We start from the raw sequence: 14,790 nt of genomic DNA, 5'->3' as shown, positions 1-14,790 counted from the left end.
TTGAGGTAATATTGTTGATCTCATCTGGGTCTGATAGTTGTAGCATGCACACAACTACTTAGGGCCTCTGATGAGAGTTTAATATTAGGCTGCTACAACTCCGCGATACTCTTTTCCGGTCACTCGTGCATTCCTCCTTGCGAAAGCACTTAACCTATAAGCCTGGCTTTTTTATGTCAACCAACCGGACTTGTCACCGCTACAGAAAATCTTTCTCGACTGAGTCCATTCTATATCCTGTTTTATTTTGACAGGCTTCCTTGCGTTTCCCAATCGGCGCCCATGGAACCCATGACACTCCGACCCACCTGGCGACATTGAGCGTTAAGTCGAAAATCAAAACATGTAAGCACCGTCTTTCGTTTTGTATCACTGCCTCCATCCCGCAATAAAGTTGATATTCTTCCTGATCTGTGAATACTATTAACACCGAGTTCTTTCTTTTTCCACGACTACACTGTGGCCTTCATCAGAAGTGTATAAATAGTCATATATGTATGATGATATTTGGCTAGTAACATCCCTTTCTTTGTTGGCTACCGATTGGAGCACGGTTGTGAACAACGATGCTGTTCTATTTACGGATCGAAGTGTACTTTCTCTGCTCTCAGGCATTGTCATTGTAATTTGATCTACTACAGTTGTGGTTCAGTGTATAATACAAGACTATTTTTACCACCTGAATAGAAATGAGTATGGTTAGTGCAGCGCCTCACTCTGATGTGCCTCAGTAGAGATCGGCTTATCGATTACGCTTTGTGTTAAATTTATCTCACACACAACTGTGAGACGCTTGGTCATAGTATCCGTTACTTATACGTGGTTTGTGAACAACCAACTAAACTGACTAGGATTAGCCCTGTGGTGGATTGGAGAAAGCAACGGCTTTCTGTGAGCATTGCTCATCCCACTATGCCCGCATGACAACCGTCCAGATGTTGGTGCTTCTTTAGGTAATTCTGGGATTAATGGTACTTCTAGCATGTACTGTCGATTGTCACCCCTTATGGACCAAACGAAACGCTACAATCGGGCGTTCATGTTGGATCAAACGTGCGACGCATTGGCTGTATTGGGAATCACCCGTAGCTTTGTAAAAATATTCCAGTTATTTTTGTCAACCCAGCCACTCAGTATTCGCACAACGAAATGGAATTTTCGAAGCCTATGACGTGTCCTTGTTGGACTAAAGTATTCAGACAATTAGGCTTAGAGTACCAGTCCGAACTTTTGAGCTCCATTTAGGCATCTCGGGGTCTCAACAACGCTGGGGAATTATTCCATCAGACTTTTCCGCCAGAGGTATGATTGCTCCAGTGGACAATGAAATTTGATGAGCTGCAAAAATGTGAACGTAGATTAGAAGGGTTTTTGGTATGAGCACATACGCAACAGTTTGACGCGAAAAATTTACTCCAGTCGTGAAGAGCATTGTGCGGTCAATGGGCACCGTCAGTCCAAGGGAGTTTTAATGCCCGTTTGTTTGCCACACTAATGGCTCTGTCAAGCTGACGCGTAGGAAGCAAACCGGTTGGCTATGAGGACGGATAGCTGCGGATTTTGTAGAATTCTCGATGCTATTTTGTGCTCTTTCTGTGTCGAGACGATTAATCTGGTTAGTTCAGGCCATAATAAGGTGGTATCCAAATAAATGGACAGTGAAGCAATAGTCTTCTTTCCAGGTGTTGCTGTCAATAATGATGGTGATAATACCAAACCGGATAATCACACGGAACAGGGATAACCGGACGCCTCGCCGAATTATCACGTCTCGTCTACGTTCGGGTGGGTGTTTTTACGGGTAACTGGCATAGTAGTGCTTACGAGAACGAAGGTACTGATAGAGTGTCTGGATTTTTCTGAATCCTTCCAAACCACGGCTTTTACTGCTTATGATGAGCGGTCGACTGTTTACGAGGACTGGCTTTTTACTCACTGCATCCGAACAATGGTGGTCATTGGATGACTGATCATCGTCCAGCTGTAGCACCCTTTCGGTGCCTAACTGCCATGCCGCACGAAGGGAGCACGAGGGCTGGGATACTGTCAGGTTGCCCAAGCCTAGACAGGGGAAGTCGAGAGGCCGGGTTCGAACCACGGACCTTCCGGTCAGTAAATTCGTGCTCTAACCACTTGGTCCACTTCGCCCCGTGACTGATCATACAGTAAACTCGTAAAGGATGGCTTGCTCAGAGATGGCCACTCCGCACACTAGATCATCTCCTCATGACCCTGTCGTGGGAGTGCTCGGAAACCCTCCTACACTTTTCAGTCTGGTATAGAGATTTCGCCTGTCTCTGAGAAACGCTTTATCCTCGTGTTGTTGATATCAGCTGTGCAGACTTGATCAAATACGGGATTAACCCTTTCTTACTTCAATCCTGATGATGAATAATTGTTTGAATTGAGATTTGTTGTTTCTCGTGATACCCCCCTTTTCCGTTTCGATGAACTCTACTCGGCACATAGCCGAATTATTCTGAAAGAGTTGGTTGAATCCATGAGCGTTGCTTAACAGTTTCTTCCTACGCCCTCATTTCTGGAACGATATATGGGCGACAGTCGATTAGAACGCGTCCGTATGACTTTGAACCCGGGTTGTTTAAATGGTAGTCCGTGATCTTATTCACTCAGTTTGAAGAAACCAACAGAGGATGCGTCAGTAAAGATAACTGAAACCGAAATAGCTGTAAGTACAAAGACAGCGGGCGTTTGTGTGTAAAGTGTTTAAGCGAAATCAGGTTCGCAGAGGAAGTAGTTAAGGAAACGGGATAGTTTCAGATCTATTTATGGTGTAATAATAATTGCTCAGCTGCAATACTATTCTGGCATCTAGCTGCCATGTCACCCGAAGTAAATACGAGGGCTGAGCTGCTCTCAGGTTGTTCAAGCCTAGACAGGAGCAATCGAGATGCAGAGGTCCGGTTTGATCCACGAACCAATCCGGTCAGTAACTTCTCGCTTCAACCACTGAGCCTCAGGAAATTAAATACCCTCTAGGGAGAATTCTTTACATGAGCGAACAGTTTCAGTCTATCTTCTTTCTAGTTCCCCTTAACGGAGACTTGATGTCGCTTGATGTGATGATGAGGTCGTGCATTGTGAAGAGCCAGGACGGACAAACTACTCCTCTTTTTTTTAATCGCGGGTTTGTTTTCGGGCTGATCACTATAATAGAAACCTTTTGGCTGCCATTACTTGCACTATGTTTGATCGATACGCTAACATCCACGTGTGTGTGTAGCGTATATGCGCGGTATGTGTACTTTCATATCAAACTGATAGTGACATTTCCAATGTGGGCCCGATGATACGATTGTGTTAGGAGAGCAAAGTGCCACTAACAACGTGATTCCTAGACTAGGTTTCTACCGTCTAACTCAAGTGCTCAAGGTAATTTAGGGACCTGCATCGTCCATCTCTCGTAGCAAATGTGAATAATGTTTCCACACAACAAATCTGCAAAGGTGTGTTCGCTGTGATAAAAGCTAGTCAGTCTGTAGTCACAAACGTACAGGATGAAGCTTGCGTTGTGCTGAGCTATACATTCCTCATAATATATCGCTCCTTCGTTTTCTCTCTCCAACCGCGTACCGCTCACTTCATCCAAGACCTGGACGCCCTACCTCATTCAACTTCTGTGAGGTCACCCACGCAACTTATTCCAAACCAGCTTTCGATTTCTGCCATATCGGATTCCTCGTCCTCCTATCTCAAGGATTCGACTTCCGTCCGGGACACGGATGAAGTTGCCATGGATTGGGAAACGGAAGTGTCCGAGTCAGTGCATCCTGAGGATAAGCCAGTCCATCCGGCTGTTGCAGTCCAGCCAGACATGCCAGTTTTGACTTCCCATACTTGTGACATTTCCAGCCCGATTTTAAGTCGGTGGCTCCGTCTACCTGTGGAAACTTGGTCTTACGAGTAAGTTCGGTTCGTTCCGTTCAGTAGATCTTCTGAAATTTCATCCCCGCCCCCCCCCCCGCAAATCTCACTAATTCGGACGTGAAGTTCGTGGAGCAGTTGATAGTATCATGCACGACTAATTCAATTCATAGATACCTTCTCCTTCCACAAGACTGCTCACTCCTTGGATAATGCGTGGCTAACCCGAACAACACGGTCCAACCACTGTGGAGTTCACCACTCTACACCCATGGGTGACAGCCTCTGTCTGCAACACTTATGTTTTACGTAGTTACCTTAATTTGGTCCATTACCATTACTTCCACTTCACATAAACTGATCAAATATCTGTGACCTCGCTCACCCATAATTTCCCAGTTATTCTCTACATCACAGCTTCCTTTTCACGAGTATGATTTGTGCTTACATCCATGCCTCTCTTTTAGCCCCCTCCCTTTTTACCTCCCCTGATACTTGCTCAGCAGACCACCTATTCGTGCAGTTGTACTAATGGGTCTTCCGATGCAGACAATGTTTCTCAACTGTGCTCCCTACTGGATTTCAGCTTTGATCTGTCAGCTGTTTAGGTCAAACAGCTCTGATTGGTTTGTCTACTCAGCATGCAAGACCGTGGGGAATAATATTTTTGTTGCGAATTCCCTATCCCTATTCCCTTGCAACACCAATTTCGGGTAAAAAAAACCCTCTGTTTATCCTCATTCTGCATCCTGCTTTCTGCACTGGTGGCTTATCTGCTCCAGTCGGCCTCTCTGCTCCAATGCCTTGTATCCACTTAGCTTCGCCTCTGTAACCATCTCTCCAACTGTGATACCTTCTGGCCCTACTCTTTAGTCGACTGGAAGCGAAAACCTTTTTATTATCTATTGATGATTATCGTTGTTATTTTTAATTATGTTTGGTGACTTTGTATTTCGGACCATGTTTCAACTTTTGTTGGAGAGATGGCTACCGTCCTATATGTCAGACCACTCACATTCCTTCTTTTTTTCGGCGAATGGTTTATTCGTGCTCTTCTCCATGCTGTTATTCGAACGGACTAGCCTTGGCGAAGGCAAACTTTTTCGCACGCAATACCGGCCTCGATATGGCTAACGCTCAACCGTCTAATGTACACTACAAATACCCTCAATCTGAATTTCTGTTCCAGCATTCCCCCCGTTATTTATAAGGAAACATCAACTTCCCTCCATTGAGGAAGGTCGAGACCGTCGCTCAGCTTCGTGTCTCATATTCTATCATCTCTTGCTCCACTGGTTCCTGTTTACGCTCGGCCCATACTCAACTTGCCGTGCCCGTCAGTGTGACGTCCAAAAATCGTTCACTGTCTAGCTGCCACCCTATCTGGAGGAAACATAAGGCCTGAGGTTATCTCCTCTTCAGGTCGTACTCAACTTATCTTGTTCCCCGACCGCCTCTGCTCGCCGATCCCGAGATGATTATCCCCTTCTGACCCTGACAATTACCATTCTCTTTCAATGTCGTCGATTTGTTCACATTTCTGGGGCTATCTTGGGTGGTCTTTAAAGTTTTGCTTTCCCCACCGACCACCGTTGGTTGGCCGTCGTTGCTTCAGGCATTGTCGCTCTGCAAGTTGTCTGTTAGCACGTCTGGTCATATGCTCAGGGGGCGAGATGGCCCAAGTGGTTAGAGCGCAAATTTACTGACCGGAAGGTCCGTGGTTCGAACCCGACCTCTACCACCCTCTGTCTAGGCCTGGGCGACCTGACAGTATCCCAGCCCTCGTGCTTCCACCGGGTGGCATGGCAGCTAGACACCGCAAGGGTATTACAGCTGAACGATTCATATGCTTCAGCCTATCCTAGTGAGCTGCTTGTTCTGTTGTCATCACCTTCACAGAGGGTCCTCGATTATGGGTCCTTCTTCGAGTGATCCACTTATATGGGGAATAAAAAACAGTTAAGGCTTACGGAGTGCGTTCTTTTATGCTTTTACGATCTTCCTCTGGATGATCAGTGCAGGTAACATGCCAGCTGGATAATACTTTTAGGCTGTTGATCAGTTGACACTCTCCCAGCTTTTAAGAATTCCGTTCCTCGTTCGTCCATAGCGCAACCTGCAAGAAGTGTGTCCTGTCACAGCCGGTATTCGTTACAGAATGGGCCAATGTGGAGCAAGAAATCAGCTAGTATTGTAGACAAACTTTTCATCAAATCTGGACATACACCAGTAACGCTTGATTTTCAAGCTTTTTCCTTCCACCATTGGTTTTAATGACTCTGACTGTGCAAACTTTCTTTGGTCTCTGAGAAAGCGGCAGCGCACGACGGTCAAATCTTTTGCTGAGCAATGTTCCATTAAATGGTGTCTACAATTTTTTTTCCTCACAAACAAAAAAAATTGGATGTCACTTTTGTACTGAACCACATTTTAGCACGCTCGTCCACTTCCGCCTGCATTCGCATCATTCACTTCCCCAGTTATTTTATGGGGACAACTTTAAGTACGAAGGCCGGGATATGTAGTGGTGTTACAACGAATATTTCCGGACTTGTTCGTTTTCAACGGAAATGCATCAAATGATTATGGCATAGCCGATTTTCAGCTGTATTTGCACAGCTGGAGATTTACATGTTTACACAGAAAGCCATGGTCTTTCAACACCCCACTGTTTTTTTTCTCTCTCTCTCCCTCGAAATGCAGCTCATGTGACCTTGAAAAATCCCCGCTAGCTGATCCCCACTGTCGGCCGACTGCACTGGCCTTCGACCCGGATATGTTGGAACATCGCTGTCTGTGTCCCAAGGCATCCGATTTGGATACTCATCCAGAATCTCCTGAACGCATGCGACCTGTGCTAGAGCGCCTTTTGGATACTTTCCTACACATTCCCTCAAATATTCAGCTTCAACCCATCGACTTGTTGCACATGCTTCAATCTGCCGTTGCTACTGAGAATCCGACGTTGCAGCAAGAACTAAATCAGCTGACAGATTGGAATCCAACGGTGCTTCGGGAACTACTGTCTCGTATTCCTTTGATTGGATTTTGCCGTCTTGTCCGTGCACGAATGGCTTCTGAGGTACTTGGGCTAACTAGTTTTTTTGCTTTGATAGTAAAAAAGAAAGTTACATCCATGATATTGTTGTTTACGATTAAGTTAGCCGGCACAACTGGATTTCATCGATAAACAAATTGGCACTTTGCATGATGATCGGTTTCTCATGTAATCGGAAATAACTTTTTCACAGAAGACGTAAATTTTAATTGGAAACGTGGCATCCAGGTAGATTCATCTGAAGGAGCTGTTTTCGGTATTTCTGTGACGCTACTGGGTTATCGTCAGAAGACAAGACAGCGACCAGAAAAACTGTGTCTTAATGCAATTACAACTTTCTACTTATATGATTCACTTGTGACCGTATTTGATGGTCGATCTGCTCTCAACCAACTAGTGTGTCTGCTGCACGCCCACTTTGGTTCTCGGGCGATTGTTCCTTTTTTTGAAAGAGGTTTGATGACAATTGGTAGATTTATTTCTGGGCAACGTTGACACAGAAGCTTCGTCAGGCCAAGTGACTAGGTTTCGAGGTTGGTCGAGATTTAAGGCGGAAGGAGAACCAATCAGCTAAGTCAAGCTACATCTCTGTTGGATGTCGGTCGAGGGATTTTAGTGTGTTAGAGTGGTTGAACAAGTGTTGGGTCGGTGGGGAAACCCACATGTGTTTGGGTCCTGCCTAGGGTCTAGTTCTTCTGGTTCGGTTCATTTGATGGTTCCTCTTGAACTTCGTTTGAACCTTCTGTTAGTCTGTGTGGGTGAGCTAGTGCTAAGATAGTTGTGTAAAAGGGATGCTGTGACCTTTGGTCGGTTGGGGTTTTTTCTAATGATCCTAAGTGGATTGACAACTACATCGTTACGTGTCAACTCGGTTTATCTAAGACCGCTTTCCATACGCTCGCTAGCTCCACACCCTCGATTCTATTCACGCTGTGATGCTCGGCTATCAGCCGCTGTGGTGTGAATCGTAGTCCCCGTCTTAAAACTTCCACATTCTCCAGATCTATTCTATGTCCCGTGTCTAAGGCATGTACCGCCATCGCTGAGTCTTTGACCAGCGTTTGCTATTCTTCTGCATTCTTTGGTGGTTTGTTAATCCTTCTTTTATGCTCACCAATTCTGGTGTGCGAGTCCTTGGCAGTTTGTCTTATATAAACCTTGGCGCAATCGTTGCAGTTAATTTTGTACACACAGTCCCTAGTTCTTTCAGCTGGCAGGGGATCTTTCGATTGCACCAAAACTGAGCGTATCGTTTCTCCCTTCTGAAAGGCTACTCGAATGTTGGTTTAGTTCAACAATCTTCGAATAACCTCCGATGTTCGTTCCTGGAATGACCGCTGTGCCAATCCATTCCTTACTGGGTGTAGATACTGGATCCAATATCTTCCTTAGTTGACGCCTAATCAAACTCACTGGGTATCCTATTTCTTGAAGTTTGTTGGCAATCTCGATTTAAGCTGCCGTCCGGTCGGTCTCTTCTGTGCACAGCGATTTAACTCGACGAAACGTCGATGAGACAATACTGGCGTACACGAACTTTGGGTGTGCTGATGAATAGCTTAAGACGGTTCCCGTGTCTGTTGATTTCCGGTAGATAGTCGTTTTCAATTTACCACCAACCTTATGGGTTATACAGTCCAGAAATGGTAATGTACCCGAGGTGGACTCTATTTCCATGCGAAACTTAATGTGTGGGTTTAAACTATTGAGATAATCGTGGAAGCTGTTCACGTTATCTCGTTTGATTACAACAAACGTGTTGTTCCTTTGTTTCGGTTAATCATAGATGGCCGCCTGTGCGCTTGGCCATGGGATGGACGTGAATTTCTTGTGTCCCTTTTTGACCTTTCTCCGGTACGGTGAACTCGCACGTGATTCACACATGTGGGTGTAATCGCACGGCACTGTTTCACATGAGTGTTCCGCTGCACAGTAGGCTGATGTGCAGCTGCATTAGATTTTCTGTCCATCATTAATTGATTACTGTCAGATTGTCCATTCCGTTACCCTCCCGAAAACTGATAGGTTATGGCGTGCATTTTTTCCATAACTATTTAAGCAGTGGTGCCAAAAACAACTTTATCGGATTGGGAAATGGTCCTGATTAACGAATGGGGATGGTGGTGATCATTAGATAACCTTAATTAACATAATGGAAGTGCCGTGTGAATTAGATAATGAACTCCCACCTTCACGAATCTATTCCTTTTGCTCTCTGCTATTGTTTTGGAGAATTTTTGACTCTAAAATTTGCGCTTCGAGTTCTGTGATGGTCGAGCGAAGTGAATTGGGTTGTGTTGCTTTTCATAGAGGAAACTACTCACAAGGTTGCTGAAAACTCTTCGACAGCCCAAGACCGGTTTCACCGTTCTTAGGGCTCATCAGGTAGGTTGTGTTGCTCTTTTTATGTGAGCTCGTTTCTAATAACATTGACCGAACAAATATCTGTGTGCTGCGCAAATTTCGATCAGTTGTTCGTATCCTCCATTCAAGCACATTTTGCTGTAAGCGAGAAACCCGTCTTTTGCCTACATGTGCCTGCGCATTGCTTTCGCGCCAACTGCATTCCAGTAAACAGTGGCTACTAGTGTAGCCTTTTTGCAGAATTCTTATTCGTGGTACAGGATCTCTCTGTGTAGTCCAGTCGCGTTCCCCTCCCATCCACAGCTGAGTTTGGCGAACGTTAATACAATACCGTCGTACATAGATTTCCACCTGGGGACACTTGGGCTGTTTCAACTCTGACTCATAACGTCATCATCATAGCGTCTGCAATCTACCCACCCATTCTGTTGACTATTTCCTCTCTATCCCGCCTACGTCCAGGAGGAGATTTGTACGTTTCATTCCAAAGATTACGTGGTTGCGTTTGGCAACCCGCATAACCCAGTTTTGGAACCCAGTCTGTTGTTATCACTATTCAATCCTTCCCCTGCGGGGCAAGACACAAAGCCCGCAGACGCTGTGCAGAAACTGATGCAGCGGCTGTGCAAGCTGAACTGTGGTGGGATCGGTGTGGATTCAGACACCGTGTGGAATCCGTCGAGTACTGCTCGTGCGGCACGACTGGCCGTAGGCCAGGTGCTTTGCTTGGCTACAAAGTGAGTTGTCATTGCCACCGTCCCTAATAATTACTGTATATGGATGTCCATAATACCTGCGTGTGTGATTCGCAAAATATTTTAAACTTTCGGCTTCGATGGTCTACTCTCTTTTTCCTTGCATATATACACCGTCACTGCTTGCAGTCCCCTGTTAGACATGTGCCACACCCTCGGACCGTTGCTTTCTTTCAGCTACCAATGCCATCCGAATGCAGTTCTGGAAACTGGCGATTCTGTCCCATCTCACATGTTTCTGTATCCTAACCTGTCACAGTTGGTCTGTTCAAAAAACGAAAATACTGAGCTCCCGTTCCACTCGTGTTTTCATTTATTATCATTGAATATTCTCAGCCACACTGAGTTTCGAAATGCGCTCATCTGGTGTGAGAAGCTGGTCGTGATCTATCGTGGCGTAACGTGGAGTATTGTAAAACCAAATACATTGTTCTCATGTACCGTTTATTGTTGTTTTCACATTCTGTGCATACGTGAACAACCCCACATTTTTTGTCATCACTTCTCTTCTATATATCAAACTAATCGACCACAAAAGGCTATTTTAGTCACCACCTTTTGTGTAATCGTTCTCTTCTTTTGACGTAGAGTCGCCAAAAATGAAATTCGCAATGGTTTCGCCTTAGTTCGTCCTCCGGGGCACCACGCCGAACCTGGACAAGCCATGGGATTCTGTTACTTCAACTCGGTTGCGATCACAGCGTTACGCTTACTTCGCTCTCAATTGGTATCCCGTGTACTCATTCTAGACTGGGATATTCACCATGGAAACGGGACCAAATTGGCTGCATTACAACATCCTGGACTACTATACATTAGCATTCATCGGTATGATGGAGGGAAGTTCTTTCCCGGGACTGGTGCCGCAAACGAGGGGCCCGTTAGTCCGAAGCATGGGGACTTGAACTTGACTTCAAGCTCTGAGGGACGTTCTCAACTGATCAATATTGCCTGGGAAACCCCATCTGCGTCAGATGTGAATTCTACTGTTCTGTCAATGTTAGATGCAGTGGATCGGCGTGAAATCTGGCGACAGGTGAATTTTTGTCTTGTTCTTTCTGTTTGTGCGGTGTTGATTGGGACTCATACTTCCAATTAATCTCTTTTACTATTCTCAACCTAAACAGTCCTGCGAACGACAAAAACTGTATCGTAAAACCAGTTCCCGCTTAATCGTCGCGGGCCTTCACTCCCCGGAGACATCATCCAGCTCAGTCTTTTCGAACCAGGCGAGTGTGTTACACCGCGATCCAACAGATTTACCTGTGTGTCACTGCCGATTGGATGCTAACGAGCATCCGCACAACAGCACTGTCCAACCATGCTCCGTCTGTCTATCCCATTCGATACGATCCTCTATAGCCTCATCTATTCTCTCCGGATCGTCTTTCCTTCCGACCAGTTCGGGAAGCACTGCACTTGAAGACTGTCGGACAGCCGGTTCAAACCCTGACCGACCACATGCAGCCGATCCCATTACGCCACACCGACCACTTTTGGGTTTGAGTGACGCAGAATATTTGGCCGCGATGCGATGTGTGGTCATTCCAGTAGGCCATGAATTTCAACCCGATGTGATTCTCATATCTGCTGGATTCGATGCTGCCCGGGGCCATGGGGAAGCACTCGGTGGTTATTCCGTCTCACCAGGCTTATTCGCATGGATCACCCGGCAGGTAGGTGATATCACTGAAGCGCTCTGTCTTTCAGATTGTCAGTTTCGTCATTCTTTCATATATATGCTGCCAATACGGATCAATACATGGTGCTGTGTGATTTCTTTAGGGGCTAGTAGTACTTATCACATTTTTTACCCTGGATGTTTCGCATTCGTCGACCAGGTAACCGACTAGCTTATTCATCTTTCCCAGCTGGTCTGTTCGTTTTCACTTCTGTTCCATGTAGCAGGCTTTTTGCTCTTGGTTGTCAGCGTGTTTGTTCCTTGTGTTGAATTAACCTGGGTGATGGGAAACGCTGCGCCTCTCGTAATAGGCTGATGAATTTGGGCCAGGAACAAGCACGTGAGACTTTCTTGAGATTCCCTCCGGCAAGTGGGATCAACCTATGCTTAAAAGCAGAGGTGCAGTGTGCAGTGTTTTCATCCCTTTTGGTAACCATTGGCGGTTCCCACTGATCCCCAGCGGGATTCCAAACCGCCACCTGCCGGTTAGCGGTTGAGTATCCTATCATCGGCTCTTTAGTGGTGGTCAGTGATGTGGTTGGTGAACCTGTGAAACAAGTTGACAAAGTTACATGTCTTGTTTGGAGATTGTAAAACCCTGCTGTGTGGTTATATTATTCATCCGGAAAGGTGTAAAATCTACAGGTGTTTTTGGTTGTAGTAAATGACACGAAATACCTGGAAAATTCCAGATATTTCTAGGAATTATAACCGCTGATCGTAACATCTATTGCCTCTTTTGGACCTTCTGTTTTTAGTGTATGTCGCTGGCCAATAGTCGGGTGGTGCTTGCACTGGAGGGCGGTTACCAGCCTGTGGTTGTTAGCGAATGTATCACGAACTGTTTGAATGCCCTACTTCTCCCCGAGCCTGCACGAAAGTGGATCCCGTATTTGGGTGACGGGAGCGCCGCTGTTTCGAATCCAATGGGCACTGCGCCCGAAGCCTTTCTGGATGCATTTCACAACGCTTCAGATTGGATTTCTAAGTTGGAATTAGACCGTGCTCCCTGTCCGGAAGCCGTTTCCAATCTGCTCGCTACCATTCGTTACCAGGCCAAAACTGGATGGCAGTGTTTACAAAATGTGTGCAGTCATAATGTAGCAATGTAAGTTTTTTTCTTTTGCTTCGGCTTTTTATCACGTTTATTGTTTACTGAAGCTGGTTTACATCCATAAGTTGACCTGCGAATGGTCTATGACAGACGGCCTATGCAGGGTGACGCCTCTCTGACGGTGACAACAAATAGGCGAATGCGTAAGTCCATGTTGAGATTTCAGGATTCGGGAGTCGTGTAGGTCAGCGACTGGGAATCCAAGTTTTACNTTACGGCAAAAGATAATAGTGTGCAAATGATTTTGTTGATATCGCCTGTTGTAGTTATTATCTACGCTTGTGGTCCACTTGTGCGAGGTGAAGGATAATCCACCATAAGTATCACCAAATACTACCAGATTACCAAACACAATCGGATAATCCAAATAGAAACTGACTTCGGTCGTTGGTTTGTTTAACAAACTGGACAATTGGGTTGAAACTGGTTCGTCACCAATCAGGGTAACATCATCAGTGTGGTACGTGGGCGAAAGTACGCTGACTTATGTGCTGCTGACCGTCATCATCTGTGATTGGCTGTTCGTGTTTCACACAGGTAGTGTTGTTGGATCGAACGCAAGCCTGTGTTCTGACCGGCTACGTTCGCGTAATTTTGTGGATAGCCATACTGCTTCACTGCTTCGGGTTCATATAACTAACCTCGACGGAACTACTGGACCACTTCGATGCTTCATCACAACCCTCTGGTTGAGGTTGATTACAGTTCTAGATCTGTGAATCAGGTTTGTTATGCCGATAGGATAATGAGCGAGTTCACAAAACCCCATATCTGGTGCTAGAAAATAATAGAGCCACACCGATCTACCCAACCATTTACGTGCAACCACTCAACATCCATCGAGCCCAATCCGCACACCTATACTTCACGTCCTGTTTGGACGGTTTTGACAACGATTGCTTTTAAATAAATTTCCAAGGCGGGTTGTTCTCACGATCTTCAAAGTTGGCCTTGACTCATTAAATTCGCGTCATTCTCTGGAATGAGTGGGTTTGTAACACCGAATGACCGGTAAAGATATTGAATTGATTCTTGTTCTCTTTGCTAGACATGAGTAAGTCATATTTCAGCAAGATAACGTCTGTAGTACACAGCCTTTACCTCACCAAAAGCAGACTGGTTTTTCATGGCATCCAAGTTTTGGAGCGGTCCGCTTTCAGCCTGGTTATCGCCTCCCCCCACCCCAAGTACGCAGAGATGCTCTAGAGCTGAATTAGTGGATCCCAACCAAAACGAGTGGAGATACCGTGATCAGCACATTATCCGAACAGCCCTCCAAAGTACGTACGGTTGTTTTGTGGCCTTCCTGTTAACTCTCAAAAGGGCTGTTCTATGTTTTCACTAAGGAAGCTACCCACAAGATTGTTGAACTCTCTGTGACAGTCCGCAGTCGGTTTCGCCCTTCTTGGGGCTCATCAAGTAGGCGTCTCCCATGAAAATCAAATTGCTTTGCAAGTAAAATCTATCCCATTTGGTTTTAAGCAGAACATGAAGTTGACGGAAACTCGAGAAGTTCGCATACTTTATGAGCACCATGAGGAATGGAACTGGTCATGCTCTGTCGGAAAGTTTTCAGCAACCTTGTGTAGTTGCCTTTAGGAAAATATACTGCGACAGCCCAGATACGGTATCAACTGAAGCATAAGACGGCCTTTGTGAAGCACATTTAGTTGAAGAATATCATAAACGAGAGATTCACTCGAGTCTCCCGCGAAACCCGAACTGATACGCAAATCACTGTTTGTGTTGAAATTTCTCTATATTCCTTGTCTCGACGAACATCTGATTGGCCTACCAATCTGTTTTTTTTATGTGTGTTTGTCACCTGCTCAACTGCAATTCAAATAGCTGGGTGTGTATTGCAATCTACTGTTTGGAAAATACGTCATTTATTCAGTTCTCCAATTTCAGTCAAGTCATCGTCCCTACGGGT

At 45.5% G+C, this 14,790-nt stretch overlaps 1 protein-coding gene across 1 annotated transcript in view; it reads left to right on the top strand.

Annotated features, from left to right (window-relative positions):
- Positions 1 to 14,790, top strand: part of T265_13667 (hypothetical protein) — a gene marked incomplete at both ends in the record, with an annotated part of 35,522 nt that overhangs the window by 15,736 nt on the left and 4,996 nt on the right. The window contains 8 exon segments of the mRNA XM_009169948.1: positions 255 to 345; positions 3,612 to 3,924; positions 6,589 to 6,967; positions 7,970 to 8,065; positions 9,770 to 10,044; positions 10,651 to 11,098; positions 11,190 to 11,738; positions 12,502 to 12,851. Of these exon segments, the coding sequence (XP_009168212.1) occupies positions 255 to 345; positions 3,612 to 3,924; positions 6,589 to 6,967; positions 7,970 to 8,065; positions 9,770 to 10,044; positions 10,651 to 11,098; positions 11,190 to 11,738; positions 12,502 to 12,851 (2,501 nt within the window).

The sequence above is a fragment of the Opisthorchis viverrini genome (assembly GCF_000715545.1).
Source record: "Opisthorchis viverrini unplaced genomic scaffold opera_v5_91, whole genome shotgun sequence".
NCBI lineage: Eukaryota > Metazoa > Platyhelminthes > Trematoda > Opisthorchiida > Opisthorchiidae > Opisthorchis > Opisthorchis viverrini.
This window is presented reverse-complemented; position numbering and strand designations above follow the sequence as displayed.